The following is a 23,649-nucleotide window of genomic DNA, read 5'->3' as shown; positions in this document are numbered from 1 at the left end:
TTCCTATTTTCCACATTTTTGCACCGCATCTATCACTCTCGCTGGCCGGCGGTTAGAATTTTTATTTATATTTGCCACTAGTCGCCTTGATATGGATGGACTGTTTTGTCGCGCGTTCGATTTGCTTTTCAATTCATTTATCGCTTGTTTAGCTTTGACTCGCCCTGACAGCTGGCGAAAACATTTGTTATTTGTGATTTCCACTGTGTGAATCGCACTCGTTTTTGCACTGGACATTTTAATGCGATTTTCCGGGCTGAGAGTCATTAGAAAATTTGTTTAAATATTTTGACAGCGCGCACAAATTGTTTTATGGCTATTTGACGCAGGGTCAGCGATGCACATTTGCGAATGAATATTTGATAATAATGTTAAGTTGATGGGGTTAATTAAATGCGTGTAGAATAATTATGAATTGACATTAGACACAAGCAATTATCAGGGATTGGCCAGATTAGAAGCGGCAATTGTAAATCGAATTAACTGAATTGCTTTTGGCTTTTCCGCCACGCGGAACTTTGTTGCACACGATTTGTGACGAACCAGCTTAATGGCCCCAATGTTTTCCTTTCCCTTTCAGGCCAAAATGAACGATCACCACCACAACAATCTGCAGAAAGGTGAGTCAGCCGACGGCCGGACCTAACCCAACCAGCCACCAGATCACTTGACCTACCAGAACCCCACTGACGACAATGCTCTTGTTAATTAATTGCTCACAAAAACAGCCCGACCGATAATCACGAATTTCCAAGATTCAGATCGCGGCGCGCGAACCGCAGATCCCCCAGATACCGATCTAAACTCACTCGCCGAAGAATGCAAAAGCTAAATTGGAAAACGCGTGCGGGCCGCCGAACAAAAGCCGGCAAGACAATGTGCTCCGATCCCATACTCCCACGGAGTGCCACACAGGGAACAATTTTATTATCGGCAATTTAACATGAAAATATCTGTATCTGTACTGTTTAATATCCCTAGTGAAAGATGTTTTGCGGCTTAAGATAACTCATCAAAGATAACTCATAAGCGAATTTATTTGATGCATAGTTTTAATTTCTTAATCTTGTGGTAGTTTAAAATATTTGTGGCCTTCCGGTTTTGGCTATATCAATAAAAATATATTTCTTTTAACCAATATAAGGTAATGTTGTCACGGTGCAGCTGAATAAGCCGAAAAATTGACCTTTAACAGTCGCAGCAACAACCGCAGTCTCGAGATGCTTACAAGATGTTTACATAAATTCCTAAAATGCAAACAACATTTAAGCTGGGATCGCTGGAGCAGCATTGTGGCTGCTGCAGCTAGCAACATCCAGCCACCAACTAGCAACAGGCAACAGGCAACATTGACAGCAACACGCTCCTGTTTGGAGTTGCAGTTGGAGCAGCAACTTCCATCCGGCTGGCCTTACCTTCGCCTGGATCTGGACCCCCAGAGCTTGTTGGCGTTGACGTTGGCGGCAATGATCGCCGACCGATAATGTCAACGCTAGGCAATTGGCCAATAAGGCTGTTGTTGCCGTGGTGGTTGCTGTTGCAGTTGCTGCTGCCGCTGCCGTTGCCTTTGTTGCGATAGCGATCGTCCACATTGTTAGCTGCGATGTAGATGTACTCGGATCGGATACCCTCCTTGTACAAATTAACAATGAGGCAACTCTTACTGGTGTCCCCGGCTCATATCGCCGGTCCTCCATTTGAAATGCCGCAGAAAAGCCACTCCGCTCGCAGTTGCCACTGTTCGTTAGCTGAACTTTCCGGCTGGCGCCACTGGCCAGCTCTTCTGTAATTAACACAGAAGTGGCGGAGGACGGGGCCCAGCAATTATCTGCAAATGCTTTATTAGAGAAATGTTTTTGACATAGCTGCGGGGCGCCCAGAAACCGAGCAACTCGGTGTGGTTTGGCTTGGCTCGGCTGGTTCGACTAAGCCGGCTTATTGTGCTTATTGTTCATAACTTGATGATTACCCCGAAATCCTGGCCAACCCTTTGCGGCGAGCCAGACAGCCGACCAGCAGACAAACTCATTAACGGATTCACACAATTTTTGCACGCAAATGGGCCAGAGAAAAAATTCTAAAACCCGGGCAAATGCGAAACTATTTTCACATAACTCCTCGGGCGATTTCCCAGCGGCAATCAGCGGGGCCAACTAATGTCTCAGTTCAATTAGAAAAAAGAGAGCAGGCAGGCAGGCAGTCAGGAGCTGGGTTGTTGGGCTGCTGGTCGATGGTCCTCGGTCCTCGGTCCATGGTAGATGGCTGATGGCTTATAGTCAGGTGGCGACACGGCCAACGTGAGTGAACGTCAGTGGCGGCAACTTCAACGGACGCCGGGCGACCGAGCGACCAAACTACCGAACGACCGAACCAGAACTTGATGGACAACCATGGGGCAGCACTAATGCCGCTCCAAGTCGTGGCGCCACACCGTTGACACACAACAACTAAATGCAACAACTCAATTGCCTTTGCAGGTCACTTTCTGGATGACAATCGTCTGGAGCATCATGCGGTTGCGGGACAAGGTGAGTTGATGGGTGGAGATGATGACTCACGGGCACTGGGAGGAGTATGGGTATTCTGACGGCAGCTTACATACAGTAAATTTTTTGACTTACTCTTATTAACATTAAAATTTGTCCAATATAGAAGACTCGTAAATATTATTATATTCCATTTGATGGGCTGATCTATTACTAATATTTTTTCTTTTGGCACCATTATACAATAAATAAATTAATGCATCAAAATCCTATCATAAATTTGAGATTGGTTTTACGCTTATTAGTGTACTCCTGATTGATTTAGAGTTTTACTCGTAGATAACATTGTAGGTACCTGTTAAGTCATTTGTCGCTTACAGAAAAAAATTATTTCAAAATTATAATTTTATATTTTATATTTTGCGAAAATAAAAATTATATGTGCCTAAAAAGTTTTTGTCAGACAAACACTACGTCTTTCTGGAATATTTATTATTTAATATTGAATGAATTGTTTGCTTTACCCTTATGCACTTCATCCTGTTGCAGGTGGCCTGGGCCTGGGCGCATCCAACGGAGTGGGCGGCGGGGGAGGTGGTGCCTCCGTGGGTGGCAGCTCCAGCCTTGGCGCCAGCTCGCACCACGCCGCCGCCGCCGCCCATCACCACAACCAGGCGGTGGCAGCTGCTTCGGCGGCCGCCTTGCTGGTGGTGCCCCAGCCGATCAATGCCAGCAAAATGGGCGGACCCGGCGGTGTCGCCTCGGTGGCCGGCGGTCATGCCCCTGGCGGTGGCAGCGGACGCAAGTATCAGTGCAAAATGTGCCCTCAGGTGAGTGCTTCTGCGACTGTTTCGATTTTAATACCAACATTTCTGGCTGCTGCTGGCCGTGCAAGTCAAGGCTAAGGGTGGCCACTGTTAAATTATGCCGGTGCCCATGGCGTTGCATGAACCAGTTGACCGAAAGATTGGGTGGCCGAGGGGGATCGGGTGCAATCCGATTCGGAGTCCTGAGAGGGCCCGGCAAGGTATCGGCTTTTGTTTACAATTTTCCAGTTGATTAAGTTCGACAAAAGTATCCGATTTCACAGGCACTGAGGAAAAATCCTTACCTCAAGATTGAAATGTTAGTGCTTGTCATTTTATTATTGAAAAGGATTGATTAAAAATTTGCTGTTACTTTATTAGCCCTTCTTTTTCAAGGGTTCTAAAAACATTATAAAGTGAAATTTTAGGTGTATGTATCAGAAAAGTAGTAGTAAAGTAAGTAAAGTATATTCGTCTTTCTGAACTAATTCGTAGTTCTTCCAATTTGGAAACAAATAATGTTGCATACTTTAAGATACATTAAATAATATTTAAAGGGTTTTTCAAACCCATTAAGATTTGTTTAATACCCCCATATATCATATATTTAATTGGGTTTATTCAATTATTTAACTCGTGGAGTAAATGAGTTACAGTTTCTTTAGAAAGTATGTAACAGGTAAAAGGAAGCTATTCCATAGGGAGAATATATTTTTAATCAGGATGACTCGCCAAGTCGATCTAGCCATTTCTATCTGTCCTGTTGCCTGTCCGTCCGTATGAACGATGAGATCTTGAAAACAATAAAGGTTAGAAAGTTGGGATTTGTCATGTAGATTCTTGAGCTTTTTCGCAAAAGTTTGTTTTAGAAATGCCCCACGCCCAGTCTCACGCCCACAACCGACCACAACTCTAGAAAAGTTGATCTCCCACATTTTTTAATATTTTGAATAAGATCGTGGCCTTATTATTACTACCCATCCACTTGTTAAAAAGGATAGAATTCGGGCAATTTATTAAAAGTTAGAGCCAAACATATTCAATATTTTGAAAATTTTATTGAGGTTCAATAGCGGTTAGAGGCGACGGTACCTTGTGCTATTAACTCAGTCTCGTTGGGGAAAGCTGGGTGCTGCTAGATGGCGAAAAACAAACTTTCTGGAAGCATATCTCCATCCCTCTCGCACTTTTTTTTTTAGCTGATTATCGGGTAAATAATAATGGATGAATTCAACTAACGCGTTTTCTTTTGTTTGAAATACAGCTTGTTAAGTTTCAGTGTTATCATCCCCTGCTAGTATCACGTTGCCTCGCTTTCTCACATTTATTCGCGGCTCCCCACGCACTTGCATGACACTCAAGCCGTGGCTGGAAGGCAGGCCCAAAAGCCCCGAACCAACAGCTGCACTTGCTCGTAAAATGTCAATTATGCAGCGTCCACGGCCTGCGTTGATTGCTGCTAATTGAGCTTATTGTTTTTTAACGGTTATTTGTGGCCTGAACCGGGCAGGTGCCAGCTGTCAGAGCCCTTGTGGGTCACCGATACGCGTGAGACCCAATACTGGTGGCCGAAGACTTGATAAGCGATCTTCTGCAGGGACATGTTTTTTAGGGGGCTTTGAAATCAGTTCGGGGTAACCGATATAGACTTCAACGATAACTTTGTGAATTGAAATTACAATTTTAAATTTCCGATGTAAGAACCTGAATTGGAGCATTAAAATTTTAGTTGGCCAAATAAAAGCCACGATATTACATACCTCAGCAGTTGGCATCACAGAATATATAGAGTTTAATAAGTGTTTGGAGTAATTTTCATCATCATCGCATTTATTTAAAATTAGGAAATATTTTCTGACAATAATAAGCATTAAATAACATCTAGGTTAACTTTTCCACCCAACCGAGGACGGTAACTTTCTCGCCGAGCAACAACTATGTTAAGTAAACAATTTTCAGAACTTTTTGCGATCTGACAGAACAGTATTGACAGCGAACATTTTTGGACGAATGATGTGTCCGGGTTATGCCACACCCACAATGCCCACAAATTGCGGTGCGGGGCTAACAACATTTGCAGCGCTGATGAGCGGGGCACGCACGCACACACCCGCAGAAGGGGGTTGAAAGGAGGGTGGAGGTGTTCATTTGTGCGGGACAAAGTGAAATAGCAGCATGCCTAAAAGTATGCTACACTCTCCATTTTTTCTTGCCCCTCCGGATGCGTGTATGTGTGTGCTTCATCCTGGTGTGAGTGTGTCAATTTTGTGTTTCTTTTTGGCACATGCATGTTCACCCTGCCATAGTGTGAGTGTGTATCTGTGAGTGAAAGCTGCACTACTGAAAATTAGTGCGTTTCTACGCTCAAAAGCGGCTGCTGCTACTTTTTTAATTACCCACACTTTCCACTTTTTGTTTTTGGCGATCCTGCTCCTGCAGCTGGACTTTGGTAGTCGGTTTGTTGTTGCCCAGCCCGGCTTCAATTGGAATTACTACACTTGGCACTTTCGTATGTACGTACGAAAAAAGTCCTGCAGCAGCCCCTTTCCCTTTTTTGTACCTTTTGAGCTGGAACTGGCCACATTGCCCGGGCGTGTGTGAGTGTGTGGCTGTTTCGGCCAGCCTATCATGTTAGTGTGCTCTGCTCTGCCCCTTCCTTGCATCCTTTTTGGGAGGTGTGGGGGTGGTGGTGGCACGGCACTGCTATTTCCAACCGGTTTTTCAGCTGACCAAAAATTATGTTCACCATTTCGGGGCGCATGTCAGGCGCTTCACTAGGTCTTTTTTCCGCAGCGGGGAAATGGAAAATACACATTATTTTAAAATTATTTTCAAAAAAGGCCAAGAAGCAGGCTGATTGAATACAGACCTACTGATGGAAATCATTAAACACGCATAAGTGCTTTGGCCAAATCTACGGCAGCATTAAAAGCCTTTAACTGGAAAATATTATTTTAAGCACTACAAATTAAAATGCAGTGGGCAAAAAACGAATTTTTTATTCAACCATTCCCAGCGCATTCCCTGCATATTTTTAAGCTTTAAAAACACTCCACAAATAACATTCCAAACTTAACGCAAATATTTGTTTTCGCAAGGAAAGTCCTTATTGTAATTGAAATCCTTTAAAAACAAAATTAATCACGGACGTGTATTTTATCAAGTTTTTTCCCTTCAGCAAAATATTTGTCTTATCCACAATAACACCGAAAAAAAGGAGTGTGCAAAAAATGAACTTTTTACGGACCACATGCCGCGCCCACTTGTTTGGGGCGACCGACACAAAGCTTACATAAAATTATAGAACACGCCTAGCAAACGGGCAAAAAGCGCAGAAATATCTGGAATAAGCATAAAGTAAGCTGCGATTTTTACCCTATGTTATTATTAGCGCCCCGCTGGGCTAGTATTGGTGAGCGTTTCCGCCTTTTTTCATTTTTTGCAATCTCCCCACGCATAATTCGCTTCTCTATTTTTAGCTGCAATTTTTTAGTTTTATTTGACATTTGCATTTACTTTTTCCATTCTTCTTTGCTGCGCTTTCAACTTTGTGTGTGCTCATGTGTGGGAGGCACTAACACAATTACACAAGTGGTCAGCGGGCGGGCAGCGGGGGCGCGGCGGCCTGGGGCGCGCTCACACTATCAATTAGTGAATTACATGCGAAGAACGAGCGGAAAAAGGCCGAGCGGGTGAAAAACTGCCGACAAAAATAGAAAAATTGCAAAAATTTGTTGCGCACATCAACATCAAAACAAACACAAAGCCACACACACGCAGGGCGCACACTTACATGCTCGCAGCGCCGGACTGTGTCTGTTATTCCCCTCATTTAATTAACAATAAAAATAGGCTAAAAAGTCTTAAAAAAGCAAAAACTGCACGCGAATTATGCAGGCGCACACACACGCGCCGCACGCCGCGCACACTCACATACATTGCAGTCATGCCATTTGTTAAACAATTTTAACTCGCGCCCCCAAGTAGGCAATGTTTTCCGCACACGCACACAGCGCGCCGCGGCGGCGGGCATTAAAATTTGATCCGATATAATACATGAATTATGTAAACTATTTTTATTTTTGTTTTGCCTATTTATTTTTGCATTTTTTCGCCGCATTTTTCCGTCACGGTATTGGTGCGCTCTGCCCCTAAGAGTGCGCGGATGCGCTGGTGTGCGCGTTTTGCGGCCTCTGGCATTAGCATTTGGTTAACGTTAACGGGCGACCACTGCAACAATTGCCAGCCCATTGCCGTTTTTAGCGGTTAGCAACAGAAGCGCATCGCAAACGCCGCGCGAGTGCCGCCCTGCTCGCACGCAGCTGCCGTCCCGCTCTTCGTTTATTTTTGATTGTATTATACATTATTCCCACCATGTATTGGCTCGGGATCGGAGGGGATCGAGCGGCAGGAGTGGGTCTATTTATGCACTCGTCCAGTGCGTTCGAGAGCTTTGTTTTGCTTTGCTTGTTTTTTGCGTTTAATGGCCGCACTTTTTTGCACACCACTCACCAAATTGTTTTTAAAATGCTAACTTTTTTCAAGGCGCTTTAACTTATTTATATGTGGACGCGGCAAAATATTTTACTTTGTGCTTTGGTTTACGCTTCAAAGAAACATAAATATGGGAAATGGAAATTATTAATTTTTTACATGTTTTTCCACGGTGGGGAATTAATCAACGCTCGCCGGAAAAAACTGCAAATTCAATTAAAAATGTTTATTAATGTTTCAATATTCGGAATATATAGTTATAGGATTACGTCGCTTTGGGCCATGCTCTATTATTTATGTGGTGCGAATAAGATCTTAGCTTGCCTTTTTTATTTTATTAGCCGAATATCAAATTGAGTGCTGCTTGCAAATTTGGCCGTTGAAAGGTTTATTTTCGGGAATTTCATAAATTAAAAATCGCAAATGGGATTATGGACAGTTAATGAAAAACTCGTGATTTCTCACATTTATATGGTTTTATTTGTTGGAATCGACTTGCAGCTAAAGAGATTATTCATCAATACGGTAATTTTTTTGACGAACCCATTTTATACAAAATTAAATAAAAATCATAATGTGAAATTAAACGGAATTTCAATTCTCTCCTTAGGACTTAAAATCTACCTTGTATTTAACTACAGAAAAATAAGACAAACGCATTTTTTAGAGATCTAGTTTTTATTGATTTCTTAACTACAAGGAATATAAAAGGTAATACAAAATAAACAGGAAAAAAAACTTATAAAGTAAACTCCTCAAAAATGCTAGGAATCACCGAAGGGTTTTCTATTTCTATTTCTTTGTTCAATAGAAATGCTTCCACTTAAATCAACAATCAGTCATCCGCTTTACACTACAGGTTAGTGCTGCTGAGGTTTGCCTAAAACAAAACAGCATGTTTAATAGTTGATCGAAAAAGTACGTTTTCACTTTAACAGAACTGTTTTCGACTTTGTTTTAACATTTAATTATTAATATGACTTTTAAAACCATGATGGTTAAGTTTCTAATCATATTATCAACGCTGAATTCGAACCTAGTTTTTTAAAGCAAAAATGTGGACACCCCCGGTCTTACCATAGATCTAAAGTAGGTCTTAACGGAAGTCCATCCCAGATTCGACGAGTGGTCCCAGTGCCCCTGATGGTACCGCTCCTCGAAGTCATAGGTACTGCCCAAGGGAGTGGGCAGCGGATGGACCTCCAGGAACTGGGCCCAAAATGCAGGGGGCAAGAGGAGCAGCACCTTCAGAACCCGCTGCCAGATGACCACATTTTCGAGGGTCAGGTCCAGATCCCCGAAGAGAGTTGGGGCAAAGATCACGGCCAGATTGTTCACCGTCATGCGGACGGCTGGGCTTTCCGCCACTCTTTGCCAGTGGAGCATCAGGTAGGCCAGCGTGTCCCTGTGGGCCTGCTGCAGCTCGAGGACCGCCAGATAGACCGCCATCTCGACGGCCAAGGGATCTTCCAGCCGCGTGGCCTCCTCGAAATGCCTCCGATGGTAAATGGGTATCAGAGGATGTGATAACTGGCGAAGGAAGTCCTTCACACAACAGCACAGTGTGTGGGTGTCCTTGTTGCCCAAGTGCGGCGTGGACTTGCCACGCAGCAGCTTCCGCCGCAGCCGCTTGCACTTTTCCCGCGTCGAGGACACCCGGTAGAGCCCCTCCTGCTGCAGGCCCCGCGCCTCGATCTCAGTGACACAATGGACAATTAGGGCCGGCACCATGGGCGCCACCCGGGGCGCATAATCGCTGAGATTACCACGCTTCGCGGTCATTTGGGGCTGTGGAATGCAGTTCACCGTCAGCTGGCGACAGCAGGCGATGTGGCAGCGGAGCGGACACGCCCGGCACCGCAGGCTGGCCATGGCGAAGCGGATCCTTTAAGAATGGGGGATGGTAGGGGGATGTTCAGATAAATTTTGAATATTTTAATTTTTCATTATTCAACAACTTAAAGTTAATAAAATAACAAGTTTATAAATGTTCACAAAGTTTTCACTTCCAAATCTTTTGGAAACATTATAGCAATTTGTTCAAGAAATTTTATCAGAATTAATTTAATTATTTGTTGGACAAAAATGTAAACTCTTATCGGGGAAATAACTTATTTTACACAACGGAGTTTTTGACTACCTAAGTAGTCTTGAACTTGTTAAGAGGGCCAATATAACAATTATAGAAAAGGCAAGAAGGAGTTAAATTACTTTACCGACCGTACTTTAAAACGGTCGGAATTTTTATGAAAATTGTTAACACATATCGCATTTAATACTTATAGATAAAGAATTTTAAAAAAAAGTGGGTCTTAGGTTTGGATTAAAATTTTAAATGAATCTTTATATCAAAATAAACTATTTATGCAACACAGACACATTCAGGGAAAGATATCAGTAGGAATTCATAGTCAACTTAAATTTCAATGTAATAGATTTCAATTGTCCAATTGTTTTTTGGTCTACTTATTTTGACAATTATTCCAACACGGTCAGTAATTTGACAAGGTTAACATTTGAATTATCACACGTTTGGTGAGAATCTGATTTTATTAAGATGATATTGTTCATTCGAGTTTGAGAACCTCAGTATTTCCATAAGATTCGTATTTAGCATTGTAAATTGTTTCAAGAAACCGTATCGATGGCTTCATTTTCTGGATCTTTTTCATCATTTCTCAAATTGGATTAGCAATAAGCTAATTTCTCCGTGTTGAGCTTACCTCTTTCTGCAGTGTACGCAATTGCCCACTTTGTAGTAGTAGGACTTCACCTTGAAGTTGTGCTCCCTCAGCAGCCCCGAATGGGACTGAGAGCAGCTCTGGTAGTAGTCCAGTCCGTCGGTGGAGATGCCATCGCTGCCACTGGGGTTCATATCCACACGATCCTGCAGAGAGTCCAGGGACTGCGACCCGAACATTCGGAAGTGCTCGCTGAGATCATCGTAGGATCTGTACTCCCGCAAAAGCCTCCGCCTGTTCTGCATTGTGGGACGATTGGCCAGCAAATAAAATCGGACTGAAGGCGCCTGGCTTTCAGAGGCACTAATCGCACGAATGTGCACAAGCTGGCGATTGATTCAGCTGTTCTGGTCAGTTGGCAATTTCCGAAGAGACGCCACTCGGATTGAGTCAGCTACGCAGAAGTTATAGGTTCGTTTCTACGAATATTACACCGAAATGTTTATTTATACTTCCGGTTAGTTTGGAACCGGCGAAAACTGACGACTTAAAGTTGCTCCGGCAGCAGAAAAATGCGATAAAGAGTAAGCAATGCCTACTGGAATTTTATCATTTGTTGTAAGATATAAACAAAGAAATGCAAAGCCTCCTACTTCATTATCATAATTTGCTCAAATTTGTCTACTAAAGTGCCAAACGAAATGTTGTACTGTGAACAAGTGAATACTAATGTTTGACGTTCATATATTTTATTGTAAAATTGCTGTCACTGATCATATTTACTGTCTCTAAAATAAAGCAAACAATCTCTATATAACAACCAATTTCCACTTAAAACCCTGCGCTGAGCATTTGATGACACGCCGCGATTCAATGTCACGATACTAACCTGAAAAGCCCCAAAAACAAAAAGATTGTACAAAATCGAACTGAAAAAACAATTTGCTAAAGTATCAATGAATTCTAAGCGCACTGAAAATGGCGATGGCGACGCTAAATGGATGAAAAATTCATGGAAAAACGTTTTGCGGCCACCAGACATAGAATGCAACCAGCAAAAATGTAGTGTGAAAAAATGCTGCAGTTCATGTGAAGCGCGCACATCAGAAAGCGAAAATGTTGAATCGGGGTGCTAGAAAAAACACGAAAATTAGAATTTGGAGAGCCGGGTTGGGGCTTTTTGTTTAGGCAGTGGAGCACTAATACCCAGGCTTGGATTTCGGCTAAACATTTAGCCGTTCTCTGAGTGAACTTTACAGGACTTTTAAAGTAGGGATAGTCTGAAAGCGGAAAATTATCGCGGCACTTTTCAATTTCGGCTGCGAATTGAAGAGCAGCGGCAGAGAAATTAACGAACAGGGCGGGGAATTTGATTTTTATGCTTTTTGTAGTCGTTTTTTAGGCGTCAGCTGCAGTGACGCCGGTGTGTCTGTGTGTGTGAGAACTTTGAGGGTGTGTGTGGGCTGTGGGATGAGGGCTGGGGTACTGAGGACGGTTGCCACATTGAATTCGTAGTTATTAATGCGTATTGAAATGCACACACTGATGTGAGTGAGAGTGTCTCTCTCTGTGATTATGTGTCTGTGTGTAGTATTCATAACTGCACATGTGTGGGTTTCTATCTGTGTCCGACTGTTTTGTTTGTATTCAAAGTCCACAAATACGAGTCACGCATCGCAATAAGCCCATGCAATCCCGATCTCACCCCCCTTTTCCCAAAATGCTTTTTTGTACTTTTTCTGATACGCCTGTGACTGCGTGTGTGTGTTAAAATACGAATGTGGCTCTGTATGTGCGTCTGTCCGTTGCGTATTGAAAAAACAAAAAAAAAAAAACAAAGCAGCATAAAAAATGTTTGGACATCCAACAAAACATGCAAAAAATAGGGAAGCTGAACTGCGAGCTCTGGGCAAAAAGGAGTGGGAAAAAACGGCATCAAAGCACGTTGACAGTGTTGCCACGTGGTGATAATTAATTTTCACACACAAAAGTTGATCAAAATGTTTTTACTAGTGGCCCCGGAAATATAGGGTTAGCTGTGTGGCAGGAAGTCCAAAATATTGAAAGATTTCTTGTTTCAAAGTGTCAATGCAATTTCAAAAATAATGTAACGACTTAGCAATGAAATGCAGTCTGTTCTACAAGCATATAAGTTCATCAATCTGGTAATGTGGCTAAGGTCTTAAAATTGTTTTTGAGTTAATCAACAAGCGTCCTGCATAATAGTTTAAAAAGAATTGTCAATATTATACAATCCACTGGAATCCAATTAAGAAATTATCTCATTATCAGATTAAAACTTATTTTGAATCCTCTTTTATTTATTGATATAACTTAAAAAAAAAAACTAAAATAGTTATTAAAAATAATTAATGAAATGTAAAATTAATAATAACAAACAATATGAACACTCCGATGTCTGTTTGCCCAAAGTATATAAAAATCAGCTCAAAAAAAAATATATTAATTTCTAACAGTTTTGAAATGCATTGGCTAACACTTTTTTTTAAATACAAAGATCAATTCGGTAAATGACCTTTTGTGAACCGAACTATAAAACGCAAAACAACCTGTTAAAGAATTCCGCCTCAATCGCCGCTTTGTCTAACCCAATTCTAGTTGGACACTAAAAACAACAATTTATAATAAATTGTATTTTTCAATGGCAACTCTGCTATTTTTTAAGGCTCTGCCTCTCCCTTTCGCTCTCTCTTTGGGGCCAGGATGCAAAAGGAACCTAAAAAACCAAATCTAAAAGCGAAAACACAAAGCAAATGCAACAGCAATAGCAACATCACTACAGCCATGGGGAAATGGCTGCAAAAAATGATTGTGTTTTGCAAACGGGGGGGTCAAAATGCACAAGGTGCAAGCGAGACGGGGCGATAGAAGGAAAAAATTTATTTCCTGTGGCAAGGAAAAAAAATTGGAAAAAGGAGGGGCGGCCGAGAGAAAAAATGCACAGCGAATGGAATTGGAAAAAATGCTGGGAAAAATGTGCAAACTGCGAGTGAGAGAGGGAAAATGGGGTGGGGTGGGCTTGGGTTTGGTGCTTCTCTGCGAAGAAGTTGAGGCAAGGTTGCAATGCGAAAAAAAGAACTTAGAAATATCAGCAACGACGGCAGCAGCAGACAAACGTCGACGGCAGCAGAGGGCAGTTGTGGGGTGGGGTGGTTGCGGAAGGGGCGGAGTGGGCGGAGTGGGCGGAGTGGGCCGCAGTGGGAGGCTGAATGTGAGGTGGTTGCTGCTGGCAGTTAAGCCAGCGCGGTGGCTTAGGTCAGGGCGGAGGCTGCTGCCTTTCCTGCTTTTGGCCTGCCTTTCGTCTGCCTTTCCTGCTGCCCGAGGTGTGTGCTGCCCTCGCCCACCCCCTGGGGGCAGGCCCACCCGCACCACCCCCAGCCACATTTTTTGGTGTCTCTAACGCCACCCAAGCCGGGCTGATTGAGTGCTAGAAAGCGCAACCACAGAATGAGACGACCACCGAAAGCAGTTGCCTACTTCCCGGCGCTATTGATTAATCTGCCAATCCTCGCGTTTTAGCTGAAATATCGACGGGAAAACACAAGCCGAAATAATGACTTTTGTTAATTGCTGACCAGTGCCAGTGCCAAATAAAAAACAGAAATGAAAACAAAGGCAAAAGCGAAATTCAAAAACAGCCTGCAAAGTCAACAGAAACGAGTGCTCTCTCTCTCTCGCTCCGTTCCCCTCTCGTTTGCGCAATAAAAAAAGTACGTTCGCATCAAAGTCGAACAAAACAAAATGCAAAAAATCGGGAGGGGGTGGGCGGGTGGAGAGGGGGTGGGGCAGACAGGATATTTGGGGCGGCAAAGGCTAACAGCGAAAAAAATTCCAGTGCGTCTGTGTGAGTGTATTGGCATGGCTATGAGTGTGCCTGTGAGCGTGGGTTTGTCGCCGGCGCAAAATTCCCCTTTATTTTTTTACACAATTTTTTTCCGCGTTTTTTAGAGCCCCCACCCCCCCGGTGAGTTTGGGTCAATGTTGGCGCTTCGCCTGTTGTTCTTGCTGCTTTTGTTGTTGTTGCTGGCAGGTGGCAGCGCTGCCGGCGTCGCAGCATTTGAATAGCGCCTGCAGAGACGCCGACTGCGACGCCGCCGCCCGCCGCCTATGCAACCAAAAACTTTTTTCTCTGTGTGCGTTGGATATTTTTTCGGTTTTTTTGCCATGTCCTTTTTTGTTGTACTCTTTTTTTCTTTTTTTTTTTTGCTTTCGCTTAGTTGTTGGCGCTGCTGCTGCTGCGGCCGCTGCTTTTTTTCGAAGTTACCGCTGGGCTGTGTGTGTGTGTGTCGGCCGGCGGCGGCCTTTGGCGAGGCAGGCCCACACCCACACCGCCCACTAACACCCACCGCCACCCACTGCCGCACACACACACAGACGCTCTGCTGCCGCTGCGTTTTGAAGCGCCGCAGTGGTGTTAGTGCGCGTTTTGTCTGTCTGCCTGTCGATGCTGCGTCGCCTCTGCATCTGTGTGTGCGGCTGTTCTGGAGAGTATCTGTGTGTGCGGTTCGCCCCCCAAAAATATATTGTTTCAGATTTTTTCATCATCGCTTTAGTTGAGTTTTTACATTGGTGACGGATCGTGCTCTCGGCTCCGGCACGCTCGCCAAGTCCGTTCAGTTGAGTTCAGTCTGCTCCGTGTTTTTCTCCGTGCGCAACATGTTCCTTGAGTCCGTTCCGCCGCCGCCGACGACGATATCAACAAAGGATAACGATTCCGATGCGGATGCGGATGTGGGCACCACTACCAGTGCAGCCAGCGAAATAACAACACGACAACACCACGAGGAACGTCTTCGGCGAAGCTCCTTCGCCTCCTGCTTGTCGTCGCGGCAGCGTTAAGAAAAAGTATCTCAGCCGCAAGGAAAGCGCCACGAAAAAAACGAAAATATTGAGAAAAAAGCGGAAAACTCTCACCCACACACACAGGGCAGTGGGTTTTTCTTGACTTGGTCTCGGTTTCCGTTGCCGCTGTCGTTGCCTTTGCCGTTTCCGTTTCCGGTGGTGCCACGTACGTGAGCGCGCTTTTAGACGTTTTCCGGCTTCCCCGCTCGCAGTGTGTGTTTATTTATTGTTGGCCAAGAAAAAATATCGGGCCCGTGTGCGTGTGTGGGAGTGTATCTTAAGGATACGAGAGTTCCCAACGCAGCGCGTCCTTGTCTTGGTCACGTGCAGAGAAACCCAGAAGAAAGCCAGCCAAGCAGCCACAGCTGGCTTTGTTTTGCTTCCGAGCGAGTCCTGGAGTGAGAGTGTGTGTGTGCGGGAGCTGGCGGGCCTTACATATAAATAATAAATGTTCTTCGCCGGTCGCCGTGCATGTGTTGGTGTGCCTGCACAGCGTATCAGCTGTTTCTTGTGTTCAATATCAAGGTCAGGACATCTTTTGCCCCTTGGGCGTGCGTGTAAACAACCGATTGCCAAAGCGCACCTAATGGCCAAAACTTAATTTTGGTACCGAAGTGAAAAAACTATGCTCCGGGGGATACTACTCGTTGCTTGTGAATTATTTATTGGCACACTAACTTACTCCCTGCTTTGTTGTTCCTTGAGAATTTAAATCCAGTTCAGCTTCCACGGAATGGTTAGACCAATTTGCTTTCAGGTGCAAATCGTTGTAAATTCATCCATGTTTATTCTTAGTCCCGCATTATGGAAAATATGAACTATATTTTAGGAATCCTGCAAATCTTTTACAGGCTCTGTTAGATTTAATATGGGTATTTTTAAAAAATATTACGTTTCTTTTCAAAGCCCAAAGAAATTGTCAAAACTAAGGTTCTGATTTTGATCATTTATTTAAAATTGTTTATTAAGAAAGTTCTGAAAGTGATAGCCGAAAATAACAGTAGAATTGAGATGGTTTTTTTTAAATTTTAGTATACGAACATAAGGAAGGAACAGAAATAAATCACATTTTATTTGGTAGATTTAGTGTGAAGTGTATCCAACGTCAAATAAAATTTTGTTCAACAAAACCCTTTTCTTATTTTAAATCCCGTCAACTCTCATTTTGACTAAAAATACGAAGACTAAAAACAGTATTTTGTGGTTTAAATTGATTTAAAAAAAATGTTGATCAAAGACAATAATTCGTATTAGTGATTTTTCTTGAAGCCAAATTAGCGAAATTTTGATTCCATATATGCAAAAAGCTCACTTTAAATAAAACGATGAAAGAATTTTTGAGCTTCCTGGGCTGTCATCAACTTAAAATATATTATCCTAATCGAAATCATGAGTCCCGCTGGCCTGTCAAATCGACTTTCTCAGAGGTTCCCAGCTCGATTCCGCCCAATTTCGAAAGCTCGATGACCGAATATTTTTCTACTCGACTTCACCGACTCGAGCCTCGAGTTGATCTGGTCCAGTCAAGCTGAAACTAATTGGGCACCGCAAAACACCTGATTCGGAGCTGGTCCAGCCTGATTGTTGGGTCCTCGAAATTCGATAGGCTGAGAAGATCGCTGGGCCACCGCCAGAGCAGAATGGAGCTGTGAGATTTGGGGTATTATTCGCAAAGCCAGCCGTTTACCGGAGCTCTTGGCCAGCAGCTGTTCCTCCACTGGGTTGGCTTGGCCAGAATCCTGGTCAGAGCGATCAGTTAATCAAAGACTAGCGCGGCGCTAACATCATTTACATCAGAGCTCCGGGCGAACGCTTCTAATAAGATGAACTCATTATTTTTAATTACGAGAAACACACATAATATTAATTGCATATTTTAAGTGATGTGAAATTAATTAATGATTAGTGCAAACAGGCAGACAAAACAAACTCCTATGGCAAAATGTGAAATTAAATATCATTAAAATGCATAAGAAACTAGCCATGTAAAAAAGGTTAACACAAAGAAAAACTGTATCGCATAACATAGCGCAATGCATTTTTCATCAACTGACGAAAAAAAGTGTGGAAAAAGCGGAAATATTTTTGTGATTCTGAACAAGTTAATACAAAAACCTAAAGAGCGGTGTGAAAAATGCATTAATCAGAATTAAACAAAAAAACACAGCAACAACAGCAAATTATGAATAATAAAAGAGCGCGCAAAACTTTTTACACATTTTTCAATTAATAACATCCCCCGCAATCTGCGAGGGAATGCGATTGGAGAGCGTGGCGAGAATATTGCCAAACCGCTAAATGTTAATTAGTTAAAAGCCCAAACTACGCATTAACACAATCGGAAGCCCCGGCTCTCAAACCCGGCCCGAACAAACCCAAACTCAGTGTAAATGCAAACACAGACAGAGCATCATATTTTCCCCAGTTTTAATTTTTTGCTTTTTGTTTCGAATGCTTTTTTGCCTTTTTTTTACCATTATTACATTATGTGCAAGCCCCTTATGTACCCGCCTATGCTGGATGTTTGTTCAGCCTTCTATATAAATTAAATGGTTATGTCAAAAAAGTCAATATTTAGCTAACCAGTAAAAGAAAAAAGAAATCACACCACCTGACTGGCAGCAGCAGGTGTGGGCCTAGATTTATATACCTTTTGCGGGGAAATGAGAAATGTATTTCATAATGACCGTAGATCATTTCGCTAGAAGTTACGGCCTCCTCTACACACTGTGCATCATTTCAAAAGTTCAAAATCATTTTTATTAAAATTAAATTAAAAAAACTTCAAAGTAGTATGTTTCAGGTATCCATTTCAAGCAGAACGGTCATTTGAATTCATTTCGCATTTCATTTTTGCCACCAGGCATTCCACAGCTCATTGTCATGTCAATTAAATCTCGGAGAACCTCTCAGCTCTTACATTTCAATTTCATGAATAAATTGTTAATCATGTATTAACCCTTGCGATAATTAAACCAAAGCCGCAGCTTATTCGCCTGTATTTGCGTGCTAACAGCCAAAGTGTTGACACATCTATTTTCGCATCTTTTTTGAATAGGCAAAATTCTAACCCACAAAATACGATTCAAGGTCAATGGTAGAAGTGCAAAAAGTCCACTGCGGCCATTTATATCTAAACAAACTAATAAAAACAAGTCGAAAAAAACGAAGCTGACAGGACAACAAAGCAAACAACGCTCAACTCATGAATGAATAATTTGTCGCGTTTAGAACTAGAAGGTATCAAATTGGAGCATTTCAATAAAAAGCCGAGCAGAAAAAACACCATACCATTGAGGACTTTCACCTGGAAAATTCCACAGGATGTCTGCGGCATGTCTGCGCCTGAATGACTAGCTATCCACAAAAAAATCAAACCGGGGGAGGTGGAAAAAGCACATCCAAGCATTTATACAAATATATAGAAAAAATCTAATCGAAGGCAGCCCAAAAAGAGGAATGCATAGAAAATGGAAAAACGAAAACGCGTCGCAAAAAGTCGAACACAAGCCGAAAAAGCCAAATTCGTGTGGAAAAAATATTTCTGTCGCGTAAAAACGTTAAGGGGGATAAGAAAAAAATGTGAACAGGCGTAGCAATTGAAAATGCAAAATAAAAAGTGAGCTGTGGAAAAAATGGCGTTAGATTTAGGACAACAAAAGCGAAGACAAAAAGTCGCTTTTCCGGCTCGGCGGTGCACCCAGTCGAGACCAAAGCGTTTTTGCGGTCTCGTCTCGCAGGTTTCCAGTCGAGCTTCGTTTGTGTTATTTCCCCTTTATTTAATATTGGCTTTGGCAGTTGTGGCACAATGTCAACAAAGCGCCAACCCAGTCTCGGCAAATTTATTCTATTTCGCAAATTGTTGCACTCGCATATTTAAGACGCTCAATTGCGCAAATCTCGGGATCAATCTCTGGAAGGAAGATCGAGTGGAGATTTCATAACTGTCCTAAGAAAGTAAGAATCCCAAAACCGGATAGACCTTTTTAAGTTTTGGTCTAAATGAATGACCTCTAACAACCACCGAATAGAAAATGTCCAAAGATATTGCTGTAAGCCGATGCAGATTATTCGTAAATCATTGGCTGAAATTATCTGAAAATTTAAATTACTTTCCTTTACATTTTAAATCCTCCATTCCTCAATTGAAGCTATTTTTCAGGCTTGTTTAGCCCTGCCTTTTGTTATAAATAGTTACTTGTAATATCTGGGTCCAAATTTGTCAATGAAGGAAACTTTATGGAATCTTCTTCTAACTGAATACACTTTCAACGTGGTGTAGATCATAACTATCTATAACAATTTTCATTAAAACTTCTTAATATACTTATATAATAATTCAAATAGAAACTAACTGAACTATAACAAAGTGAAAGTGAAAATCTAAAGATACCTGCAACTCCACGTCGGAGTTAAATTGTGTTTGGACCAGTGAAATAAAATTAAACCAAAATAGATTTAATAAGCAGCCAGATGGAAGGCCGACTGATCGAGTATCGGCCGATAGGTGGTGGCCTGGACTACCACCACAACTCGCCGCTGATCGGGGAGATCCCGCCCGCTGGCGGGGACTACTCCCACGCCGTGCACCGGTCCATCGATCACCTGCGGAACAGCCTCAACGAGCGGGTGGCCCTGGGTCCGCTGAGTGTGTTCTCCAACACGGCCGACCTGAGGAACTCGGTGCTCAGCTACAGCCAGCAGCCCCACCAGCAATCCCAGCCACCGCAGCAGCAGCAACAGCAGCAGCAGCAACATCAGCAGCAGCAACACCAGTACCAGCTGGTGCCGGAGCCCAAGCCGAGCATCACCAACCTGGAGAGCAGTGTGGCCTCCTCGGCGGTCAGTGGTTCGGTGGCCAGCAGCCAGAAGCACGTCAACGATGCGGTGGTCAGCAGCAGCAGTGGGAGCAGCTCCACCGCGGGTACCGCTCCCACCGGATCCACCAGGGGCCGCAAGTCCCGCATCTATCCCAATCCCAACCAGCACATCATTGTGACCAGCAACAGCGTGGACAACGGCGGCATCCGGATGCAGAATGCCTCCCTGAATGAAAGGAATCCCCAGAATCCTTCTGCGGGAACGGCTGGAGTGGGAGGCGTGACCACGGCAGCAGGATCGGCGAATGGCATCTCGTCCTCCACCAGTTCGCCGCATCACATGACCCAGTTGGACGTAAAGGACACCAAGGTGATGGGGGGCTTTGAACAAAGTTTTATATTTGGGTTTAAGCGGTCAAACAAAATCCCAATAAGGAAATAATGCATGAAAAAGTTATGAAATTTCCTGTTATACATATAAAGGGGGCAAAAAGGGAATGGTAGACTTGTAAGCAACGTTTTTTTTTTACATCTCTTTTGAAAGCGTACAATGTTGTTAAAACATCAGTGGAATTCTAGTGTAAATTAGGGGACAGCTAAGGCTGTTCAATCTTGAACATTTTTAACCAAATGTGAAACCAGATGTAAAAAAAATTAAAAGGAATAGATTAAAACTAAGGCGATACATTCTTTTCTTGTCCCATCGAAATAGAAATTTGTTTTCAACCGAGAGTAGATGAACTTTTGGGTCGAAATGGCTGAAACAGATTTACGGAGCTCCCCGCTTGGCAACACTTTATTTTAATCCTCACGATTAAAACTGCAAGAAATGTACGTACGTAATCTAATCGTCCTTATTCGTCACTGCTCATACGCAGGATTTATAATCGCTGTTAAATATCCAGCCGGCAGAACGTCAAAAAAAACTTGACTCATACTCATTTACTAAGGTTTTGAGGAATAACATTAACATCACTGTCTTAAAAAATTAGATCTTTATTTGATTGATAAATCCAAGCATGCATTTAGCTTTAATGGGCCATTTTCAAATGTATACCCGAAATTCTCAGGGTGTGGACCTCCATTTCTCCAACTTTGTGATCCATTTTCTTAAAAGTGTTGGTCCTAGTTACACCATCAAACAAACACCATACTCAGCCCTACAATTTTTAAAATTACGTCCTCCCAGAAAAAAAACTAATTTTTTAGGGCTTAATAAAGTTTTCAAATATTTGCACACACTTGAATATTTGCACTACTAACTTATCATAAGTGTCTTACTCAATAAACTTTAAATCAATATGTTTTAGTGTTAAAAATTTTTAAGATTCTTTGAAAGAATTTTGATTAGCAACTTCGTCATAATAAATTATTTTTATATTATCTACTTAAGAAAAAGAGTTGCATTTAAAGGTTATTGTACAGAGTAGCACACGATTTGGTAGCGTTGAGGGAGTGAAAAATATTGTTTTTCTACAAAACTTTTATAACACAATATTTTCTTTTAGAGGGTGGGAGTGGATGGTTTCAAACCAATTCACCGTTTATCCGGTAATAACACGGTTTAAAATCGATCGAAACGTTCAATGTGTAAGCCATCATACAATGAAAATTCTATCTTGTGTCTCTCCAAATTGTTTAAAATTAGAAGCGATAAAGATGCTCTTCAGCCAGGTTCAGCAGCAGGCAGGCAGCCGCCAATCCGTTCGTAATACCAGTGCTAACTTACCGATTTCCCATTCTTAGATCTTCAGTTCGAAGGCCGACCTGCAGCTGCACACGCAGATCCACATGCGGGAGGCGAAGCCGTACAAGTGCACCCAGTGCTCAAAGGCCTTCGCCAACTCGTCGTATCTATCGCAGCACACGCGGATCCACCTGGGCATCAAGCCGTACCGGTGCGAGATTTGCCAGCGGAAGTTCACGCAGCTCTCGCACCTGCAGCAGCACATCCGGACGCACACGGGCGACAAGCCGTACAAGTGCCGGCATCCCGGCTGCCAGAAGGCCTTCTCGCAGCTCTCCAACCTGCAGTCGCACTCGCGGTGCCACCAGACGGACAAGCCGTTTAAGTGCAACTCCTGCTACAAGTGCTTCTCGGACGAGCCCTCGCTGCTGGAGCACATTCCGAAGCACAAGGAGTCGAAGCACCTGAAGACGCACATCTGCCAGTACTGCGGCAAGTCGTACACCCAGGAGACCTACCTGACCAAGCACATGCAGAAGCACGCGGAGCGGACGGACAAGCGGCCGCCAATTGCGCCGGGCAGTGCTGCTGCCATTGCGGCGGCCGCTGCTGCTGCTGCCGCCGGCGGAGCGGGCAACTCGGCCAACGGACCGCCACCAGCCCCCAATCCCGCCCAGCACCAGCGCAACAACCTGGGCCTGCCGCCCGTCTCCATTGCGCCCAGCGACAACGGCTACTGGCCGAAGGTGAGTCCGGACTCGGCCGCCGCAGCCAATGCCATGGAGGTAATGCACCAGCAGCAGCAACAGCAGCAGCAACAGCAGCAACAACAGCAGCAGCAACAGCAGCAGCAGGCCCACCACCACCATCCGCAGCACGGAGTCCCGCCGCAGCAACATGTCCCGCCCCAGCAGCAGCAACAGCAACAACAGCAGCAGCAACACCACCATCCGCAGCAGCAGCCGCCCCCGCAGCACAGCATGGAGGCCCACTACGCACAGCCGACGGCGCCCAACGGATCCCAGAGCAACGGACACGGTCCGGAGTTACAGCCCCATCATCGGATGCCCGATCCCGTGCGCGAAGATATAGGTAAGCAATCGCAAAAAGCTTGAGCCACCCGCGCTATAACTCTGCTTAATTTTTCAAGAGAAACAAGTTCTTTATTCAAGATAGAAGTTCTGCATAAAGAAAGTATTATTAGACGCATAAACTTTCCTATAGAAGTAATTTTGTTTTTTATTGAAATCGTCATTTTTCTTACATTTACGAATGCTAGAAACCATGCGACACTCGTCTATTTTGAAACAAATTTTAGTCAAATTAGCATTTCTAATAGTACATACTTATAGAAAAAGGTAATAGGTATAGAACAACTAACCTTTGGCCAAGTATCGTGTATTTTTTGTGGTCTGTTAGCCCATTTTTAATCAAAACTTTACGACAGCAACAACTTTTGGCATATTCAATGGTCAAGATAAGCCGACTCGTTTTGTGTTTTCATCCTTCAAAAAGTGTTCCACGCTTTGGGCAACACACATTTTATTAAATATTTTTATACCCTTTGTTCGTCGATTCGTCGGAAAGTAAGTAGGTAAAAAGAACCAAAAGTTCCATAGCATCTTGGAAACATTTGTAATAACTATAAATAGGGACTCGTTCCCACTAGGATTTCTTGATGCGTCACTCCACAACCACAACACTCCACCAATTTTTTTAGCCAATATAAAGTTTTTCGTTTAAATTTTAATATTTAAATAGTTGTGTTATTAAATTGGTGCTTAGATACACTTCTGACCTAACAGTTAAACT

At 43.3% G+C, this 23,649-nt stretch overlaps 2 protein-coding genes across 11 annotated transcripts in view; one reads left to right on the top strand and one right to left on the bottom strand.

Moving 5' to 3' along the window:
• The window catches only part of LOC108027377 (zinc finger protein rotund), a 42,316-nt gene that overhangs the window by 16,318 nt on the left and 2,349 nt on the right, over positions 1–23,649 (top strand). For 7 of the 10 annotated variants that reach the window (XM_044093025.2, XM_044093021.2, XM_044093024.2 and 4 more), the window contains 4 exons: positions 581–620; positions 2,478–2,528; positions 3,036–3,316; positions 21,897–22,929. In XM_044093025.2, coding sequence (XP_043948960.1) covers positions 581–620; positions 2,478–2,528; positions 3,036–3,316; positions 21,897–22,929 — 1,405 coding nt within the window. Of the gene's footprint in view, positions 1–580; positions 621–2,477; positions 2,529–3,035; positions 3,317–16,406; positions 19,288–19,677; positions 20,521–21,705; positions 21,837–21,896; positions 22,930–23,649 lie in introns of those variants that run through there. The other 3 variants (XM_050888534.1, XM_017098804.3, XM_017098805.3) reach the window with 3 other exon arrangements.
• Positions 8,549–10,862, bottom strand: LOC108026999 (GTPase-activating protein RacGAP84C; the record flags this gene model as incomplete). The annotated part of the gene is made up of 3 exons (XM_017098198.3): positions 8,549–8,666; positions 8,864–9,671; positions 10,510–10,862. Coding segments are annotated over 3 exons (1,188 nt in total), but the record flags the coding sequence as incomplete, so codon positions are not given.

The sequence above is a fragment of the Drosophila biarmipes genome, chromosome 3R (assembly GCF_025231255.1).
Source record: "Drosophila biarmipes strain raj3 chromosome 3R, RU_DBia_V1.1, whole genome shotgun sequence".
Taxonomy (NCBI): domain Eukaryota; kingdom Metazoa; phylum Arthropoda; class Insecta; order Diptera; family Drosophilidae; genus Drosophila; species Drosophila biarmipes.
This window is presented reverse-complemented; position numbering and strand designations above follow the sequence as displayed.